At 35.9% G+C, this 21,506-nt stretch overlaps 1 protein-coding gene across 1 annotated transcript in view; it reads left to right on the forward strand.

Moving 5' to 3' along the window:
• Clca1 (chloride channel accessory 1) overlaps positions 1-21,506 on the forward strand; it is a 44,894-nt gene that overhangs the window by 7,038 nt on the left and 16,350 nt on the right. The window contains exons 2-6 of the mRNA XM_027935220.2: positions 8,515-8,718; positions 13,276-13,416; positions 13,586-13,733; positions 15,288-15,393; positions 19,607-19,784. Coding sequence (XP_027791021.2) covers positions 8,557-8,718; positions 13,276-13,416; positions 13,586-13,733; positions 15,288-15,393; positions 19,607-19,784 — 735 coding nt within the window. The 5' untranslated portion in view covers positions 8,515-8,556. The remainder of the gene's footprint in view (positions 1-8,514; positions 8,719-13,275; positions 13,417-13,585; positions 13,734-15,287; positions 15,394-19,606; positions 19,785-21,506) is intronic.

Raw genomic sequence — 21,506 nt, forward strand, 5'->3', positions numbered from 1 at the left:
ATGTTAAGTGAAATAAGGCAGGTACAGAAAGACAAATATTTCATGATCTCACTTATAAGTGGAATCCAAAAATGTCAATCTCTCATGGAAGTAGAGAATAGAATGGTGGTTACCAGGACTTTGGGTGGCAGGGGGTAGGGAGAAGACAATGGTCAAAAGATATATAATTATAGTCAGATAGCAAGAATACTAAAAAGTGTCTATAATAGGCAGATAGAGACAGAAAGTAGATAAGTGATCACGGTCTTGGAGCAGAGAATGGGGAGTGGAGCAGATACAAATGGGGAATGACTACTAATGGTTATGGAGTTTCTTTTTTGGATAATGAAAATGCTGTAAAATTGATGGCTACACAACTTTATGAGCAAGGCAAAAACCACTGTATTATATGTGTTAAATGGTTAAATTGTATGTTATGTAAATTATCTCTCAACAAAGCTATTTTAAAAATAAAGAAAATTCACCTGAAGAAAAACCAAAAGGGATATATATGAAGTTGGGTGGATGCCGCATTATGTGTTAAGATCTAAATACAGGAAATAGAGGCATAGGGAAGTCAGATGAGTAGTGGCTCTGTAAGGAAGGAGAATGTAACTTCTGTATATCACAGGAAGTTGAAAAAGCATGGATCAGGCAAAAGTATAGAAAATAAAACATGAAAGTTAGGGCCACAGATCAGAGTACATGATGATAGAGAAGCACTCAAGGACACAGACACATATGCGTGGAGGTAAAGAGATCTCATCCTCATGGATCAAATGAAACGGCTCTTCCATAAATCCCGTCTTCCCTTAGATTGGATAGCTCTTATCAGCAAGATGGTTCTTGGGATGGGTGGAGAGGCCCAGATGGCAACCAATTTTATTTCCCTCTCCCTCCCATCTACAAGCTGCTGAATCTTATCAAAAAGCTGGGAACTGGGAACAATTGACTCAAGGGCACAGGAAAGAGGAAGCTATCCAGTATCCTGGGCAATTGCTTTCTGTCTCTGTGAAGCAGAAGCAATATAAATGAACAAACCCCCCAAAGGAATAATTTTTAAGTTGGCAGAACCGTACTTCACACCAGTATAGGAAAGAAGAAGCAAGAGCATTAAGAAGATAAAAGGTGAAGAAAGTGAAAAGGAAGGGTAAAGAAAAAGAAAGAATGGACTAAGAGTAGATATGACTTCCATTTTTATATTAACATGTTAGGATTTCAAAATTATGGTCTTCAGTCAAGTATTATTATTTTTAGACATAAATTTATTTCAATTATAAAAATGGCTATAGAATTATAGATATTTAAGTAAGATGCAATAAATAAAATCAATGTTAAATAAAAAAAGCTTACTTATTTTTCTTTACTAATAGACATTTGGGCAATTCAATTTCTTGCTAATATAAAGTAAGCTTTATGGGATACCTTGTATTATAATCTTATAAACTTGTGTAAATTTGTCCCTTGTACAGTAATCTTATGCACCTCGTAGTCTGTAGGGTAAATTTCTAGGAATGTTAAAGCTACACTCTCTTAATGTTTTGTTTTGTTTTTTTCCTTTTCATATCAGCAATTGAAGCCAGGGGAATTAACCACTGAGCCACATCCCCAGTCCCCCCCCCCCTTTTTTTAGAGAGAGAGAGAGAGAGAGAGAATTTTTTAATATTTATTTTTTAGTTTTTGATGGACACAACATCTTTATGTGGTGCTGAGCATCGAACCCAGCGCCTGGTGCATGCCAGGCGAGCGCATTACTGCTTGAGCCACATCCCCAACCCCTTTTTGTTTTTTATTTGGAGAGAAGGTCTCAGTAAGTTGCTTAGGGCCTCCCTAAAATGCTGAGGCTGGCTTTGAACTTGCAATTCTCCTGAGCTGCTGGGATTATAGTCATGTGCCACTGCACCTGGTTCACACACTTAAATTTTGACAATATTGCCTTCCAAAGCATTTTTACCATTTTTTTCTTCCCATCAATAATGTATGAATGCTTTTTGCCTCACGACCTTATTAGTATTACTAAAAGGAGTAATGAAATGGGGGAAGATATTGAATCATATTGAGGCTCTGGATGGCAAAGAGCTTTGCATGGACTGTTAAACATTCATGTCCTTAAATTATACTTTGGATTCTTATTTGATGGCATCTGATGTAAAGTCCTAGCTTGCTCATCATGTAAACTTCTTTCTACCTCTCCCAAGCTAGGTACTGGGTAAGGGGGAGCAAGGAGTAGTGCTAACGTTACTTTGTTTATTGAATTAATTCTATGTGCCAGACTTTGTACTAGATGTGTTATATATATTTTGTTTCATATTTTTCAATATTCAAAAACTTTCAGTTTACCATAGTATCACAAAAATACATAGTGGAAGAGTATTTTTAGACATAGAAAGGACATAAGAATCATTATATAATAATCCTACATTTGTATGCACCAAATAATGTAGCATTAAATATACAAAGCAAAAGTTGACAGGAAGGAAAGAAAAATAGACAAATCCATAATCATAATTTGGTATTTTAACATACCTCTCTCAGAAACTGAAAGGATGAGCAGACAAAAATTTGATGAAAACAGAGAATATTTTAATAATATGATTATCTACCTCGGCTAAATTGGCATATATCAAACACTATATACAATTGCAGAACATATTTCTCAAATGTGATGGAACATTTTAACAAAATAGCTGAGGTAAAATAAAAGTCTCAACAAATTTTAAAGGATTTAAATCTTCAAGTATGTTTTCTATTACAGTAGAAATCAATTAGAAATCAATAATATATCAAGTAGAGAAATCCCAAGTGACTGAAAGTTAATCAGTATACTTCTGTATAACTCATATGTTAAAGAGAAACTTAAAATTAATATTAGAAAATATTTAGATTAAAATATGACATATCATTATGCATACCCATGTTTACAGCAGCACAATCCACAATAGGCAAACTATGGAACCAGCCTATGTGTCCATCATTGGAGGAATGGATAAAGAAAATGAGTACATAGAATATATATATATATATATATATATATATATATATATATATATATATATATAATGGAGTTTTATTCAGTCATAAATAAAAATAAAACTATATCATTTGCAAGAAGATGAATGAAATTTGAGAACATTATGTTAAGCGAAATAAGCCAAATTCATATGTTCAAGGATCATGTGTTTTCTCTCATATGTAGAAACCATAGAGGAAAAAGGAAAAAAGTGGTGGGAGGGATTTCATAAAAATTGCAAGTAGCTCAGTAGAGAAGAGGAAAGGGACCAGGGAGAGAAAGGAAGGGAGAAAAAGAGGAAATACTGGGGAAAGACATTGACCAAATTGTATAGTTATATTGTGTACATGCATGAATATGCAATGAACAATCTCACAATTATGTACAACTATAATGTACGAAGAAAAATGGCATATCAAAACTTATGTGATGAAGGTAAAGCAATAGTCATAAGTAAATTTAGGAAGCTAAAAATAGTCTTATACAAACTGTTTCAATAAATAGATAAAGAAGAAATGCTTCTCAACTCATTATATGAGGGCAGAATATCCTTGATATTAGTACTTGGCAATGACCTTATGCAAAAGGAAAAGTACATGACAATCTCTCTCATGACATAAAAGCAAAAATCCTAAATAAAATACTAGCAAATCAAAATCAAGTAGAATTTATTCTAGGAATATAAGAATGGTTTAATATTGAAAAGTCAATCAGTACAACTCTCCAAATTTCTAGAATAAAGAAAAATTAAATGATCATCTCAACAGATATGGAAGAAGTATTTGCTAAAATTCAATACCTATTTTATGATTTTTTAAAAATACTCTTAGCAAAGTAATAATGGAAGGATACTTTCTTAATCTGAAATAGACATCTATGAAATATCTCTAGACACAAACATTCTTAGTGGTGAAATACACAATACTTTGAAATGCTCTTCTCCCTGAAATTGGAAACAAGAAAAAAGATATTCTCTCTATCTGTATTCAACATTGTACTGGAGGCCCTTGCTAGTGCAAGAAGAGAAGGAAATAAATAAAAGACATAAGATTAGAGCCGGGCATGGTGGTGCACACCTGTAATCCTAGCAGTTGAGGATGGCTGAGGCAGGAAGATGTCGAGTTCAAAGCCAGCCTCAGCAATGATGAGGCACTAAGCAACTCAGTAAGACCCTGTCTCTAAATAAAATACAAAATAGGTCTGGGCATGTTGCTCAGTGGTTGAGTGACCCGGAGTTCAATCCCTGGTACCAAAAAAAAAAAAAAAGACATAAGATTGGAAAGGAGAAGTAAGCATGTTTTATGACTTTAGATGACATGACTTTATGTGGATTATACAAAATCCACAAAAAAATACAAACTGCTAAAAATAAGTGAACTTAGCAAGATCTCTGAATTTAATGTCAATACATAAAAATGTATTGTTTCCATATACCGTCAATAAACAATTAGGAAATTAAATTTCATAAAAATACCATTTACAACAGCTGTTCCCCTGCAAAAAAAATTCTAGAAATATATGTGATGAAACTGTATAATGCCTCTACCCTGAAAGGTATAAAACACAATTGAGGAAAAATAAAATAAAATTTAAAATGAAGAGAGATGCTATGGATTGAAAGACTCAACATTATAAAGATGTTGATTCTCCCAAAACTGATCTATAAATTTTGTGCAATCCTATCAAACCCACCAGATTTTTTTTCTTGGTAGAATCAATAAGGTGGTTCTCAATTTTGTAGCAAAATGTACCTAAAATAGCCAAATAATCTTGAAAAGTATGCTACTGAGGTAAGCATAGTCACATGGACCAATGGAATGAGAAATAGAACAGGGACTTTAGAAGCCAACTTGCACACATATCAAAAGATGCTTAACATTAGTCAAAAGGGAAAATCGAAGCAAAATCATAGAGCAATATGACTATACTACCAAGAGAATGGATAAAGACTGAAGTAGTACCCCCTTTCTCCACAGAAAAGTCTTAACTGGGCTTCTCCAGAAATCTTCACCATGGTGGATTTTAGGACTATCAGCAAAAGAATCTCTGCAAAAGAGTTCAATGCAGATAAACTTCCTGTTTTCATGTTGCCCTATCTTACTTGGCCACTGGCCAGGAAGATACCAGCACTCCAGGTGCTGGACAACCCCTTACAAGTTTTTCACAAACATATCCAGTATAGTAGTTTGTAGAAATGTGCAAACAAGGCCTCTGGCCTTGAGCTGGGCTTCACAGAGATGTCTACATTTTTAAGATAAGTTACCAATTGGGCTCCATGGTAACAGCTGGCAGGGATAGGAAAGAAAGAAGAGAAGAAGCTCTCCTCTTCTCAGGTGTTGTCCTTGAAGGGTTAACTTGCACAAAATAGTGAGAGAAAAAGCTGCTTTTATGTGAACTTCTACAGACTGTGAACTACTGAGCTCCTCCCCATACACGCTGAGTATAAAACTCTGAAACTACCTGAACTGGAGTTTCAGGGGATTAATTGATTAAGCAAAAGCTGTGCCCTCTGAACCTGGCTGCAGCCAAACAAAACTGTTTCCTGCTATCTTCGGTGCCTTGCCTCATTTGTCCCTACAACAAGACTAACAATACTATGCCCTGGTAAAACTTTGGAACAGCAGAACAACTTTGAAAAGTGTTTGAGGGATCCAAACATTTGTTAAAGAATGTAGGAGGGGTCCATGGTGATGGATACAGGGACTACTGCAATGGAGTATTTTGGTGGGGAAGAGAGATTGGACTTAACTCCCACTCCAATAAGAACTAGTGGGGGTTTGTAACCAAGGAGCAGGGTAAGGTCAGGGTATGGAAAATTGCTAGGAGAAAGTATCACGGATAACAAGTTTGCAGCTAAACTAGCTTGATAGTATTGCTGAAAGCTGGTCATGATGATAAGGTGTTGAGGGTGGTCAGATACCAAGCACAGGAATTTTTCCTAAACTGACTTAATTGGATTTTGCTCAAACTGGATTCCATAAGGTCACAGAGGAAAGAGCAAGCCAAACCTAATCAGAAAAGACTCAGGATCCTGAGAAAAGTGTTGGTCAAAGGAGAAAGTCTTTCTCACTAGATACATGGATACCCTGTGACCAGCAATTCTGCTCTTGGCATATACCCAACTGAAATCAATACTTACAACCATGGCAATTTTATTTTTAATAGCCGCAGACTGGAAATAATCCACATGCTCATCAACAACAGATGGTGTCAATTGTGGTCTATTTTTACAATGGAGTACAATGGAAAAAGAAGACTTTACTGCCCTATGTAACATTATGGATGAATTTCATTCAAAATTTATATTTTTATATAAAATGTTATGTCATATAAAAATGTTATGTCATAAGAGCCAGACACAAAAATATAAAAATGTTATGTCATAAGAGCCAGACACAAAAATATAAAAATGTTATGTCATAAGAGCCAGACCAAAAGTTCATACTGTAAGTTCATATTTAAATAAAGTTCAAAAATTGGCAAAATTAATCTCTAATTAATTTTGAGAGAGTAGAGATCAGAGTAGTGATATAGATATCTCACTTGTCACTCGTGTGTGTGTGTGTGTGTGTGTGTGTGTGTATCACTTGAGAAAACACAAAAGAGACTTAGGAGGCTGGATTTATTCTGGTTTTAGAGTAAGGCAATCCCTCAGGGGGTTAACTCCATGTACTTCTGACTTGTGTTATTTGGCACATCTGCACTGGCTCTCCACAGGCTGGATTCCAGCTGCCATTTTGCAGTGCTTTATCTGAAAAATCTAGCACTAGACTTGGTCACCAGAGAGTGGAAGGGTACCACAGCCTACACAGTGGCAGCCACACTTAATAAGGCCCTGTCCTTGGGACAGTGGTTTTAGCAGATAAATAGCAGCCAGGACCCTCCACTGAGAAAACGGTCAAGGCCCAGCCAACTGGAAGAATAAGCGAATCTGTGGAGGAACCTATATTGGGTCTCTTACACAATTACAGGTCTGTTACAATTCTAAGAGTGACTCATATTAATGAATAGACTCATCTTATTAAATATCATCAGATTTTCTTGACCCCCTCTGTCTATGAGACTGTCAATCACTTGCTATCTACCTCAGTCATTCACTATCAACTCCCTGTAGTTCCCAGTGGTCCCTGAGGCCACCTGGCACCCTGTGGAATCCTTAACTTCTCACACACCGTAGGTCATGGGCTCTCTCTTTCTGTGCGAAAGGCCACAGCTCAAGGCCTGGTTTCTTTGTCCAGTCCCTTACAAAACACACAAGGGTGTTTATTTGAGAGTTACACCCAGAGCAGTAAGAGTGAGGGGAAGGGAAACGAGTCAGGGAAGATTGGGAGGTAATGAAAGGAAAAGCATCACTAAGTTGGCCACTGTGCTCTGATGGGGAGACCTAGCAGGCCAGCCTGCCTTGGGCTCTGTTTGCTAGGGAACTCAGGTAAAGATACATAAAGTTGGGTGTCTGAGGTATTTTGTAACCTAAAATTTTCATTTGGTATGTATACCAAATGTCTTCATCTTTTTTGTATAAAGACATATTTTGGATGATCTGGACAACCACTTTATAATTTAGTACTTCTCTGTTTCAATGCTACATTTTCAGTTGCTCAAATTTAGGTACTAAATTAATTTTTATGAACTAATGAACCAAAGAAAAGGGAAATACAAGATGAAATTGGTGCTTATCACTCCATGAAGGCCAAATTAAGTTCGGATAAGGGATATTTCTGAGTAATTTGAATACACGAAAGTGGTGGTTAATTTGGGTTTTCATGGGAGGTTCAGCAAACTTAAAAGAATCTACAAAGTAGCTGACAGTTTAAAATTGATGTTTGGAGTAACATTTAATTTCAGCAAAGTAAATATTAATTTAAGCTTTATTGATTGGTAGGAAATGTGGAATAGACAAAGCAGAGATCTTTGTCTATTTGACCTTTTCAGTGGGAGGAAACCCTGAATTTTATAAGGACAGGGAAGGAGTTCTCTTTGCAAAGTGAGACACAGATTTTATCTTTTTTACCCTTATATTTAATGATACCTATATTACTTGCTAATGTTTTTGATGGAAGTGGATTGACTTAGGGGAACATCAAGAGGGGCTGAGGTTATGTCAAGTTTGATGAGGATAAAAATAAAGACCACTGTGAATGCTTATTGAAAATGCAGAACAGCCAAGTCTCCCCTGGGTAGGTGAGGGTTGGGGGTAGCGTTGGGTGGGTCAGTGCCCCTGGTTGGGCAAACATTTGTAAGTAAACAAACCTTTAAATAGCCAGACTGCTTGTCAAGGATGAATGTTTCCAGGGAATGGGTGTGGGCTCCCTCACCCTGACTTTAGCATCTGGCGCACTGGAAGGCAAGCCCAACACTCCTCCTAAACTGAAACATTTAAAAGTACACAACTTGATTCTAAGCAATATTTATTCTCCAATTGAAGACAATGCAATGAAACAATTTTAGGTCAAGAGGTTAAAGTTCTGTGATAATCCAACTTTGATAAGTTGAAAAATTGTGTCTATATTTTTACATATATATAGGGATAAAGAAAGACGTCTCCATAATCCACATTTCCCAAAGCAATGGGATCATTAAAGAGTTCTGTCTTCCTCTTGATCCTGTACCTTCTAGAAGGGACCCTGAGCAATTCCCTCATTCAGCTGAACAATAATGGCTATGAGAGCATTGTCATTGCAATTGACCCCAATGTGCCTGAAGATGAAGCACTTATTCAACAAATAAAGGTAAGTTCAGATGGCAATTATCTGGGGGTATTTTTTGGTAATTACTAATTAATAGTCTTTATCTCAAGCATAACATTGTGATAGAAGCTGAGTTCTCTCACTTCAGCTGTGTGACACTGGCAAGTTAGATTTTTGTATGAGTTTCAGCTTCTTCTGTAAAATGGAAATAATAACACTTGGATATTAAGATACTTGTAAGGGATGATGTGAATGTAAGGCATGTAACTCAGAAACATTGTTGGCACTTAATAAATCATGTCTGCTTTTACTGACTGTGAGTTATTTCACTGAAAATTATTTCACTTTACACTAAGAGTTAGCTAGCTACATTTGGCAGATAATGTAATTGCACAGAGGGTAGTTCTCTTGACTGATTTACCCCTGGGACACAGCAGACTCTTTTTTTATTCTCCTAAATGTAACCCCCTTCCCTGTGATGCTAAATACAAGCCCAGGATGCAAGCTGTGAACAACTTTGACCTTTTCAGTGGGAGGAAACCCTGCATTTTATCAGCCTCAAAAAAAGGGGCCCTCTCAGGATTGCTGAAGGGCAACACCTTACCTTGTTACCTCCTGTATGGGAAAAGGGAAGAAAAAAAATGCCTCCCATTCTGGCAGAGGTGCCTAAATCCCTGACAAATGGAGGAATTAGTGATGATCTCATGCCACAAAGAGCAAAAAATAAAAGGGAAATGCCTTATAAAAGACCGTCCTGGAATCTGGCTGCAGCACATCCAGAGGCAGTGTTGTGTAATGAGTAAGAGTGCTAGCCTGCAAAATGAGAACAATAATAAGTAGCTCCCTGATAGAATTCCATGAGGATCCAATATAAAAATGCATGCATATAAAGGCAAGCTGAGAGAAGGGTGTATAGAAACTCTACAATTCTTTGGATGTCTTCTGCAGTCTGAAGTTATCTCAACAGCTTAAAAACATAACTTCAAAATGCATAGTGCCTGGTACATAGTAAGCACTCAATAAAGGGTAGATGTAGCCATAAGTTACCAATCCCCTTTTATCTCTCTACATGGAAAGTTAATAATGCAAGGGCCCAGGGGGCCCTCCCTTAAAGATTTCTTGCTCCAAGCAGAAGTAAACCCAGAAAAGTGAAGTTTGGAAAGAGAAGCATCTCTGCTTACCAGGAGTTTGTGGGTAGAGTATTGCAGCATCAGGGAATGGGGAACAGAAGAACAGAAGGTGGAGGGGGCTCGTCATAAAGCTTGCCTAGTTAAACCAAATACCATCATGCTGTCTTTGGTAAAGGAAATTCATACATTTTGAAATTTCTCAATAATCAGAAAACTTGTGTGAGTTGTTGATTTCCTGTGAATTTGGAAATGGCATCAGCAAAAAATGAAGAAGACACTTGAAAAAATGAACAAGGAAAAGTGTAGGAGGAAAATGTGTCCAATGTGTTTCTCTCTCTGGCCAGATGGTGGGTTAAGAACATGCCAGGAGAATGCAGATCTTTAAGGACAATGGTATCTGTTGGATTTGAGCTCTTAAAGTACTTTTACCTTACTATCTTTGGGGAAAATGTACTTGTAACTACAGTTATTAAATTGGCTTTCTAGAATGAATACTAAATGGGTTGGGTGCGAGATAAGATGGCTTTCACCACTTCCTCCTCTGTGACAAGAACACATAAAGTTACGTGTAATGGTATGCCCAAAGTCCCTGAGTCATTAATAAAAGTGAATTCCTCCTTATTTGATGTTTCAGATCTGTAGAGTTGAGGGACGTCACCATGGGCTTTGCAGTCTTTCCTGCCTACCCCTCAATCTCTGCTTTAATAACCTTTCGGAGGGGAACTGTCCCCTTGGCGCCCTTTTGAGGACAGCCTCTAGGTCAACTTCTCTTTCCTTTTCTTCCTTCGTTCCTTCTTTCCTTCCTTCCTCCTTCCTACACTAAAGATTGAACCTCACCCATGCGGTCTACCACTGAATTGCACTCTCCTCAGTCTTGAAGTCAGTTTTTTGTTTTTTTTATTGGTTGTTCAAAACATTACAAAGCTCTTGACATATCATATTTCATACATTTGATTCAAGTGGGTTTTGAACTCCCAATTTTACCCCAAATACAGATTGCAGAATCACGTCGGTTTTAAATACTTTGCTCTGCCGGATGGTCCTCAAAGCTTTTTCTTCACCTACAAGACCGGTAGAGGGCGCTGCCGCGCTCCATCCACCGTACCTGAACTCCTGCCGATGTGCATTGGAGAAGCCCTGAGAATAAATCTCACAGATGGGGCAGAGTCAGGGAGATGCGTGCACACACACACGCGAGACAATCCAAAATGGGAGTATTTTGGAATCTCTTCAATGCAGGGGAGCCCAGGCACCACCTGTCTTGGCACAACTGTGCCAGTTTGCCACTCACCATGACCATTTCATTCATTTAGTCATTTGTTCATTCATTCAACAAATATTTACAGAGCATCTACATCACATCATGTACTGAGAATCCGGTTGTTCACTATCCCTGTCCTTAAGGCTTTTTGGTCCATCCTGTAAGCCATTAGCCACCAACCTTCTCTCAGTCCCAGAGTTAAATATCTATTTGGATATAAGGTGATCTTCTCAAAATTTTGAACAGATGCCAAAAGTTTCTGTTAAGACATGAAAAGCAAGAGCATTTTCACTGCTTGGTCTTCCTCTTGGGAGACTGAAAGTTAACATTTCAAAAGACAAAGTGTAATTTAATACTCTAATATAATATAATACTCAGGAAGTTTTACATACATATCTCAAGGTTTTGGTGATTTTTTACTCCATTTAAAAATTTTTGTACAATAACATGATGTTGAGCTATCTTAGTGTTTGTTAAAAGTTAGGATTTTTAAAAGAGGAAAATATAAATTGTTAAAAATCCTTTTTTTTTTTAAACAACTGGCAAGACAACCATTATTCTTGTACCTGTTCAGGGGCAAGAAGTTAGGTTTTAAACCTAACTTCACCCATGTCTTAGTCTCATTTCATGGATTCTGATTTCCTTCACATGTACTAGCTGCTTCTTCCAGGTCCCTTTTGCTGGCTCCTACTCTGCTCATGTCTAAATGATGGAGTTCCCTTCTTTCCTCTGTTTATACTCTCAGTCCTAGCTGACCCAATGCCTTCTTTCCACAGCAATTGCTTATAAAACTCTCTCTGCCTTGTCATAATGCATCTCAGGGAGCCTGCAGAAGCATCTAATGCTACAGTTTTTAATAATGTTACATGTAATTTGAAAATAAGTAAAAATGCCATTGTCTTGTATCTCTAGTATTATACCAAAAATAAATACTACTATAAAGGTTAGTATTAAATTTAGTTTAACTTAGTATTAAATACACAAATTATTACAAGACTGAGCAGATGTTGAGGTTATATTCACTTGAGGCTTTCTCTATATTATTTGCTGTGAGATCTTGAGAATTACACTCTCTAATTCTGTTACTCTCCCAAAGATTTATTGATCCTCAAGTGATCAAATGAAATGAAACCAGTAGATGACATTTAATAAACACTTATTTGTGCCAAGTACACACTGTTCCTAGTGCTTCACATGTTTGATTTCATTTGTTCCTCACACCAACCTTATCAGGTAGTTACTGTAATATCTTCCATTTTATAAATGGGGAAACTAAGGCTCAGGATTAGGAAGTGCCCAGTGTCCCATAAGAAGTGGTTGACTTGGAATGGAACCACCATTTGACCCAGTCATCCCACTCCTAGGTTTATATCCAAAGGACTTAAAATCAGCCTACTACAGTGACACAGCCACATCAATGTTTGTAGCAGCTCAGTTCACAATAGCTAAACTGTGGAACCAACCTAGATGCCCTTCAACAGATAAATGGATAAAGAAACTGTGGCATATATACACAATGGAATATTACTCAGCCTTAAAGAAGACTGAAATTATGGCATTTGCTGATAAATGGATGGAGCTGGAGAATATCTTGCTAAATGAAATAAGCCAATCCCAAAGAACCAAAGGCCAAATGTTTTCTCTGATACGCAGATGCTAATTTTCTCTGATATTCTAATTCACAATGAGGGGAGGGCTAGGGAAGAATAGAGGTACTTTGGATTAGACAAAGGAGAATGAAGGGAGGGGAGGGGTATTGGGATAGGAAGGAGAATAAATCGGACATTATTACCCTATGTGCATATGATTAAAAGGACTGGTATAATTCTATGTACAACCAGAAGAATGAGAAGTTATACTCCATTTATGTATGAGGTATAAAAATGAATTCTACTGTTATGTATAACTAATTAGAAAAAATAAAAAAATATGTTTATGTGTGTGTATGTGTGTGTGTGTGTGTGTGTGTATGAAGTGGTTGATCCAGGGTTAGCATTTGCCTCTAGAGTCTCCACTATTTACCATTGTACCATGACACTAAGTATGTGGCAAACGCTCAAAAAGTTTAGATGGTATTATTGAAAGATATTTCACATTTCCTCTTTCCATTTAGTCTTTTAAAAGGTAAAATACAGATGTAAATTTGAATGATTGGTAATTTAGTCTATTTTCAGATGTAATTATTGTGTATGTTTTCTTTCTTCCCAGGATATGGTGACTCAGGCATCTCCATACCTGTTTGAAGCTACGGGGAAACGATTCTATTTCAAAAATGTTGCCATTTTGATTCCTGAAAACTGGAAGACAAAACCTGATTATGTGAGACCAAAACTGGAAACCTATAATAATGTGAGATTGTCAAGTTCTTCTTTTGAAAGTCAATTTTCTTCTGTAATTTAGATATTAAAAAATCAAAATACTCTAGAATCAAGCGGATTATTCCAAAATTCTCCAACATGATAAGGTCAGTTTCTTTGCTGAAAGGCAGCCATAATCAAAACCTCTTTTGAAATTTCAGGCTGATGTTCTGATTGCTGAACCTAATCCTCCGGGTAATGATAAACCATATACTGAGATGATAGGAGGGTGTGGAGAAAAGGGTGAAAGGATTCATTTCACTCCTGACTTCTTAGCAGGAAAGAAGTTGACTCAGTATGGACCACAAGGTATGGGTACAAAGAAAATATTCTACTATATTACTCGTAATCTAATCATTATATTTTAAAAGTGGATAAACAATAGCATTATCTTTGTGAGTAGCCCACATAAGCCAAATTACACTACTATAAACTGACAAAGCATGTTTTTCCATGTGAAACAGGAATTCAGAACAGTGCATTTCTCAGACATAATTTATTTTTTAAGATATTTAAATTTAATGTTATAATTTTGAAAATTATTATAGTACCAGGTAATAGCTGTAAAATAGTTTAATATGTAGTATGAAGTTTTTGTAGATCCAAGACTCACCTGAATTAAACCTTCTTCCTGCAATTCATATAGTAGCCACCAGATGGCACATATCAACAGTACTCTCAGACTTTTATGTTTTCAAATATAACTAGATCTTCTCAAAATGCAGGTTCTAAAAAAAAATTGCAGGTCCTGATTCAGTGCACATGCAGAGGGATTCAGTAACATGCATTTTTTAACAGGCTCCCAGTGATGCTGCTGCTGCTGGTCTGTGTGCCACAATGAGTAGCAAAAAAGAATAAATACCCTTACAGTTCAGCTCTCAAAAGATAAAGAAAAAGCCTAATTTTCTTTTACAAAAGAAACTTTTAATCATTTCTTTATGAGCTATATAGAGCAGTCTTTGGAGGAAATATTAAAATAAGCAACAAAGTATTTATAATGTATGCTTTCCAAGTATAATCAATTGTGATTTACTAAATGACTAGTATTATATATTTTTTTAACCTGAAGTCTCTAGAATTGGCTTGATTTCCTTTACTTAGACAAAGAAGAGAAAACAAACAAAAGACTTTGGTGTCTCCATGCCCCACCCCCAAATACACTAGAGCACTTGTCAGAAAAGTGTCAAATGTATGTCTTTGTTGTTCTCTATGTGCCCGGATTTGGCAGAGAAAAAGTCATATTGCCTGTTCTCACAAATGGGATTCCAGTGTGGGAAAATAGCAAGATTATGGAAGAATGACAATATAACAAGCACCATAATTGGAATAATAAAAGAAAAATGGTCTAGTCTGAGTATGTCCAGGAAGGCTTCCAGGTGGACAGAAGCTTGATTTTTAAAGAACAGGAGGTATCCTGGCAGAAATAAAGAGAGGGATTCCAAGAAGAGAAAAACCTATAAACCAGAGATGAGCAAGAACATGAGGTAGCCTGGAATGTAAAAGTTCAAGAATTTAGCACAGAGAATTTTGAAAATGGGTAGGGAACAATAGGAAATAAACTCTGGAGAGGAGCAAGGCCTAAATCCTCAGGAAAAGACAGGAAAGCAGTTTAGATTTCATGAAGAGCCAACTGACATTTACTAGGTCCCTGGTTAACATCTGATGACCCAAAATAAGTATTTGTATTTTACAAAAATGTACACTTGTCATATTTGACCATTCTCAGGAAACAAAGTCTCTAATATAAAAAAGAAAAAAAATATCACAAAGCATAAAACATTAGAAGACTAACTTTTCTTCCAGTGCGAGAAGGTTATGCTACACTTCTTATTGTACTCAGGTGTTTGAAATATTTTCTCACAGGTAGGGTTTTTGTCCATGAGTGGGCTCATCTACAATGGGGAGTATTTGAAGAATACAATGATAACCAGAAATTCTACTTATCCAATGGAAAACCGCAAGCAGTAAGGTATTAAAATGCAAACATTTTCCCCTAACTTGATTAATTTAAAAGTATCAGTCTTGTTTTCTATCTCTAATTCATTCTCAGTGCATTCTTTTTCATCTTTTAATGAAACTACCACTTTGTTTATTTTACAAGTTCTTCATTTAATCGAGTTCTCTATTTTGCAACTAGAAATCATTGGCTTTTACTTAAGTGTACCAACTATCATATGCCTACAGTCACCATGTGAAATGTCTCCATTTCCTGTCAGTGACATAAGAACTAATGGAGCTCTTTAAGGCAGAAAGATGTCTCTGTGGACTTTTGTTAGTATGAATGGGCCTGGTAGGGACAGTGGAACTTAGCTAAAAGACAATCCAAATAGTAAAGCAAAGGCTGGGATGTGGCTCAGCAGTGAAGCACTTGCCTAGCATGTTTGAGGCCCTGGGTTCAATACCCAGCACTAAAACAATACAGAAATAAGACAAAAACACCTTACAGTTTGAAGTAAACTCTATGTAGTATCAGTAGAAAACAAACTGAATCACATTTATAAAGTATGCTTGGCTGCCATGGTTTTATGGGGAAGTTCTTCTATACAGTTTCCCTATATATAAACTGCTTTAGTACAAACATAAATGATAGGGAACTTGCCAATTTAAAGAGCTATAATAATTCAGATACTAAAACCTGACAGATGAGTTGGAAAAAATTGTGTACACCTTTGTAGAAATCAGAGGCAAAGATTTTAAATGAAAGGATAATAAGATCCAAGAATTGGTGGAATTAAAGGAATAGGAAACACACTAAGGCTCAATAGGATGCTTCCAACCATTCAGCAATGTTGTGAAATTAGGGAAGTAACTAGTGTAGTACCTAAAGTAAAGCTAAAAAATAAATGATTATTCCAATAGATTCTCATAAAGATACTTGATAAAATTTCACATTTATTCTTGAGTTAAAAAGTAATAAACTCTTTTTAAAGAGCAAAAGTTGGTACAACACCCTTTTCATTTCTGCTGCCAGTCCTAATCAGATGATGGCTCTTTTAGGAGATGTACTCAGCTTTGGTTGGTTTGCAGAATTTATTTATTTATTTATTTATTTATTTAGTGTGTGTTGGGGGGTGTGGTACTAGAGATTAAACCCAGGGCTTCATAATGTTCAGTGAACATGCTAACACTGAGCTAGATCCTCAGCACCTCATTCACAATCTTGATTTGATACAGTCATTTCCACCTGGAGCAGGTGGTATGGTGTAAAGGCTCAGAACTCAGGCTTGACCCCCCCCACACACACACACACACACTTCTCCCACATGAGCATTACTGTTCCCTACTTTTCTTTTTCATTACTACAGACAAGCTCTATGGGCATGAGCTTTCTATTGCTGTTCCTCATTCTTGGGAACCCTTCAGCCATAAATGAACACTAGGTACATTGCTGATTCCTAGAACCATGCACCATGCGTGGTCTATCAGATTCCTTCAGCATATACCTTTGGCACTACAGACACTACAGCCTGTGATGATCATACGTTGGTCTGACCTTTCAAATCCCAGCCAATAGGCACCATTCCAAACCTGATGTCTGCCTTTCCTGTTTCCCTTTGCTAAGCTTCTAGAAGGTTGGACACCATATCTTCCCTTGAGAGAAAGTCTGATTAGTACCTATTCCTTTATGAGATATTACAGAAATATCTACATATCAGCATGTTCTTCATTCCAAATGGCACACAAATGGCTATGTATGCTACATTAGTAAAGTGGACATGATTAGCATGTCCTCTTAAAAAGAAATTTCCATATATTAATAATACATATTGTTCCTTATCTTCCTAACTTTTAAATTATTTTTAAAGCCTAGGAGAAATCACAAAAATGACAATACTTTGCAGAACAGAAGATTACTTCCTTAACATGATACAGAACATCTATGAAAATCAACAATCTATAGTATATTTAATTGAGAAACACTTCCTAGGAATAGGATAAGGATGGTCATTATAATCATAGTTATCTAAATTTGTTTAGGAAGGTGTAGCCAAGGCAACAACATAAATCTGGGGAGGTACAAAAAAAAAAAAGGGATACCAGAAAGAAAGAGAGAAAATTGCTTTTTTTGCAGGTGATATGTGGCCCACTTAGAAAAAATAGAATATATTTATATATTGTTATTGAAATATAATGAGTTCAAAAATATAATGGAAAAAATACTCCAGTCAGCATAGCAATTCAATAGGAAAAAATCTTAAGAAATCTGGAAGATATATTTGAAGAAAACTATAAAATCATTCTAAAGGATTTAAAAGCAAACCAAGATAAATTGACTTTTAATATATGAATTTCAACCAAAATTTATATGTAGGTTTTATGAAATTCTCATCAAAAGACCATTCTTTATTACTTCACTTTAAAATCCTGGGGTCCATTCAATTAATATCATCTCTGAAAAAGAATCATAATAAAGGGGACTTTTACTTACCAAACTTGAAAGTATACTATAAAACTACACTAATTAAACAATGTGGACAGACAGGCAATTGTTTATATAATAATTAACTATTTAATATACTTTGAATTACCAATCTAGAAGGAAAGTTAGTATTTCTTAAAATGCCAGAAAAAAAATTTAACTATGGAATAAAAATTAACAGAGACTCTTCCAATTGGATAGACTCATTAAATATAAAAAATGATAATGCAAACCATAAGCCTATGAATAAACTGCAAATCTCTATGTAATGAAGGCTTTTCTGTGCATTTAAGAATTGGGAAAAGACATAATAAAAGAACAATAAATACTTACTAATTTAAAATTTTGCTGTACACAAACCGAACATAAATTGGAACAAGTAAAAATAGAAGTTTGAAAAAAAAATTTCAAAACATGTCTTTTGAAGCTTAGTATTATAACACATTAAGAACTTTGGGAATTCAGTGAAACCTAACAGAAAAATTGGCAAAAGAGAAGAATATATAATTCACAAAAGAAGAAATAAAAATGGCTGATAAACATATAAAATATTTATACTTACTAGCATCAAAGACATGCAAGTTGGACAAAGATGAGGTTCATTTATTACCTAGTAAGTCACTATCACAACATCGAGAGCTCCCACGGATAGTTGTTAGAGGCAAAAATTGGAGCAACTTTCTGGCAAGTAATTTGAGAGATACTTATCAATTCTCTAAATTTTTTCTTGACCCAGCAATTTCATACTTAAAAATTCATTTAAGGAAATGATAGAACAAGTCATATCAATTTTAAAACATTCAAATTTTTGGATCTGACAATTTAACTCTGGAAGTCAATCATGTGGCAAACTTGGAAATATAGTCAAAAGTTTATAAATTTTGTTTACTAATTCTTTCTTTTTAGTACTGACAAACTAGGGGATAAACAAAATTAAATAAATTAGCTTGAATTTATATTATAGTACCAAAAGATGATACTATTAAAATCGCATTTTGAAAGAATATTAAAATTGTTATTAAAAATTTAAATATGCTAGCATACTCAGGTTTCTAAAAGCATAAAACAACAGTGTGTGTGCAATCTAATGCTAATACACAGAGCACAAAATACTTCCATATGTTAACAGTAGTTTATTTCTGATGGTGAGAACTTTTTTCTTTTATTCTTTATATTTGTGATTTTCCAAATATTCTGTAATATTCATGTATTGCTTATACTCAAAAAATATAATTAAAAAGTAAGATCTAGGAGGAAAACACTCCATTCATAACACCAAACATCAAACATACAATATAAAAAGTTTAAATATCCATGAATATACAAGAACCATGCAAAAACAATGTGGAAAAATGAGAAAAAATAAATTAACAAACAGGAAATTTCAGCAAGTCTTTTGGGGAAAACAAAGAGGGCTCCTGATTTTCTAGGAATGAGAATAGATGAAAAGGTACCTAAGTACTCTGATCCTTTCTAATACAGCATCCATAAACTAGACTTAGCTTTTCACTGCATAAAAATAAAATCTTCTTTTTCTACTTTTTTATTGGAAATAAATATTGATATTGTTTTGGGAGGCCCTCAGATGCTTTCTGAAAAACATAAATGACTGATGAAAATTGAATAATTTTGCTATGTAAGGGCATCTTTCTTGGATGATGAGAGCAAATCATAGACAAGGCGATTTGTCAGAAACTGAACACAGAGTATAATGCTTTGGAATTTTTTATTTCCTAAACATCTAACCTCAACACATTTTCAGATGTTCAGCAGCTATTACTGGTACCCATGGAGTTCCAAAGTGCCAGGGAGGAAGTTGTATCACCAAACCTTGCAGAATAGACAAATTAACAGGATTGTATGAACAAAACTGTGAGTTCGTACCCAAAACGCAACAGACTGAGAAGGCTTCCATAATGTTCCAACAAAGTATTGGTTCCGTAAGTACCTTATTTTCAACTTTTTCCCCACACTTATGAATTTAGAGATTTTTGCCCCCACCCCACCCCCCGCAGGTGCTCCAAGAAGATTAAGTGTAGGGAAATTTTCAGGGAAACCATCAGCTTTAGGGAAAAATCACCTGATTCTCTTTGGGACTAGCTGCGAATACATATTCAGGGGTAAAATCACAGCGTCTCCCTCACTGCTTCCTGTGTCGATTCTTTCTTCTCCACCATCTCTCTCCTACTAGCTTTTATTTTAAGGATTTAGAATGACTTCAAGTGTCCTTAAAGGCATACAAACACAAAAATTCTTAGTTATATAAGGCATTTACCTAGGGAGATTAGGCAGTTAACAGTAATATAAACAGTAATTATTTTTATTTCCATATTTTTATTGGTACATTATAAACCAAAATATTGATGGGATTTATTGTTACCTATTCATACAAGCGCACAATATAACAATATAATTTGGCCAATATCACTCCCCAGCATTTTCCTCCTCCTTCTCTCTCTCCCTCCCACACTTTGGCCTCTTTCCTCTACTAATATCCCTTTGATTTTTAAGAGGTCCACTCCCCATACCTTTATTTTCCTTTTTCCTCTCCAGCTTCCACATATGAGAGAAAACATATAATTCTTAACCTTCTGAGTTTGACTTGATGTGTTTTCAGTACTCAAACTTACATTGAGCTTTTGTTATTTGTCAGACACTGAGCCAAAATTTTGAGAAAGTGAAATTTAATGAGACCTGTTTCTTCCTTAGATAAATGCGCTATAATGTTAGAGGGTACTTGCTAAGGTTTCTACATTGTCTTGTAAGGCCACAAAGGGTTTAGTGGAAATTCTCTAGGGAAGGACAGAAAATTAAAAAAACATTTAGAAACCTCTAGCTAAAAATAAAGGTACAGTTTACAATGCAGAAGATTGAGGAGGAACTTCTTGACAAAGTACCACAAGCAAAGGCATAAGTCTGGCAAGTTTAGAAACTAATAGGCTATAGTGGGAAAAAATAGAGACAGAAGAACACACAGAATGAGGATGGAGAGTGAGGCAGCAATCTAAATCACAGAGATTGCTATTTTGCTATGTGAAGGAGTCCAGTTGATAGTTGTGTGAGCAACAGTGAATCTCAAAAGGGTATTATATACAAGGGTAAGAGGAAAGAGGCTGCTATGGGTAGACCAGTTGGAGGGAAAACAAATGGAAAAGACAGATAGGAGATAGCAGTAGTTTGAGGGAGGAACGGTAAGGGTTTGGATGTTAGAGATTCCACTGGAAAAGAAGATGAACTGGAGAGTGAAATGTATCACTCTTGGTTATCCTGTAGGGGAAAACAGATAAGAACACTCCCAGTTTCCTGATTTGAGTGATTGGGTGCATTACTGGTAACATTAAGTTAGGAAACATATGAGGAATGGTAATAATGCTGGAGAAAAGTGATGAGGGAATTTATGAACACATGGAGTTTGAGGAGCCAGTGAGACATCCAAGGAGATTTTGGAGCTGGAATATTGGGTGTTGAAGGTTGGAATGCAGGGTGCTGGTAAGTGAGGTGGTGCAAGTTTGGAGAGATAAGATGGCATCAGGAGATATACCAAACTTGAGGAGTAGAAAGGAAGACACTTAGAGCCGGTAAGTGGGTGCTGAGGAGCATTGAGGGTCCAATGAGGTGAAAGATATGGTTTGAAACAGGAACTCTGACTTACAGCTCTGATT

The sequence above is a fragment of the Marmota flaviventris genome, chromosome 10 (genome assembly GCF_047511675.1).
Source record: "Marmota flaviventris isolate mMarFla1 chromosome 10, mMarFla1.hap1, whole genome shotgun sequence".
Lineage (NCBI taxonomy): Eukaryota > Metazoa > Chordata > Mammalia > Rodentia > Sciuridae > Marmota > Marmota flaviventris.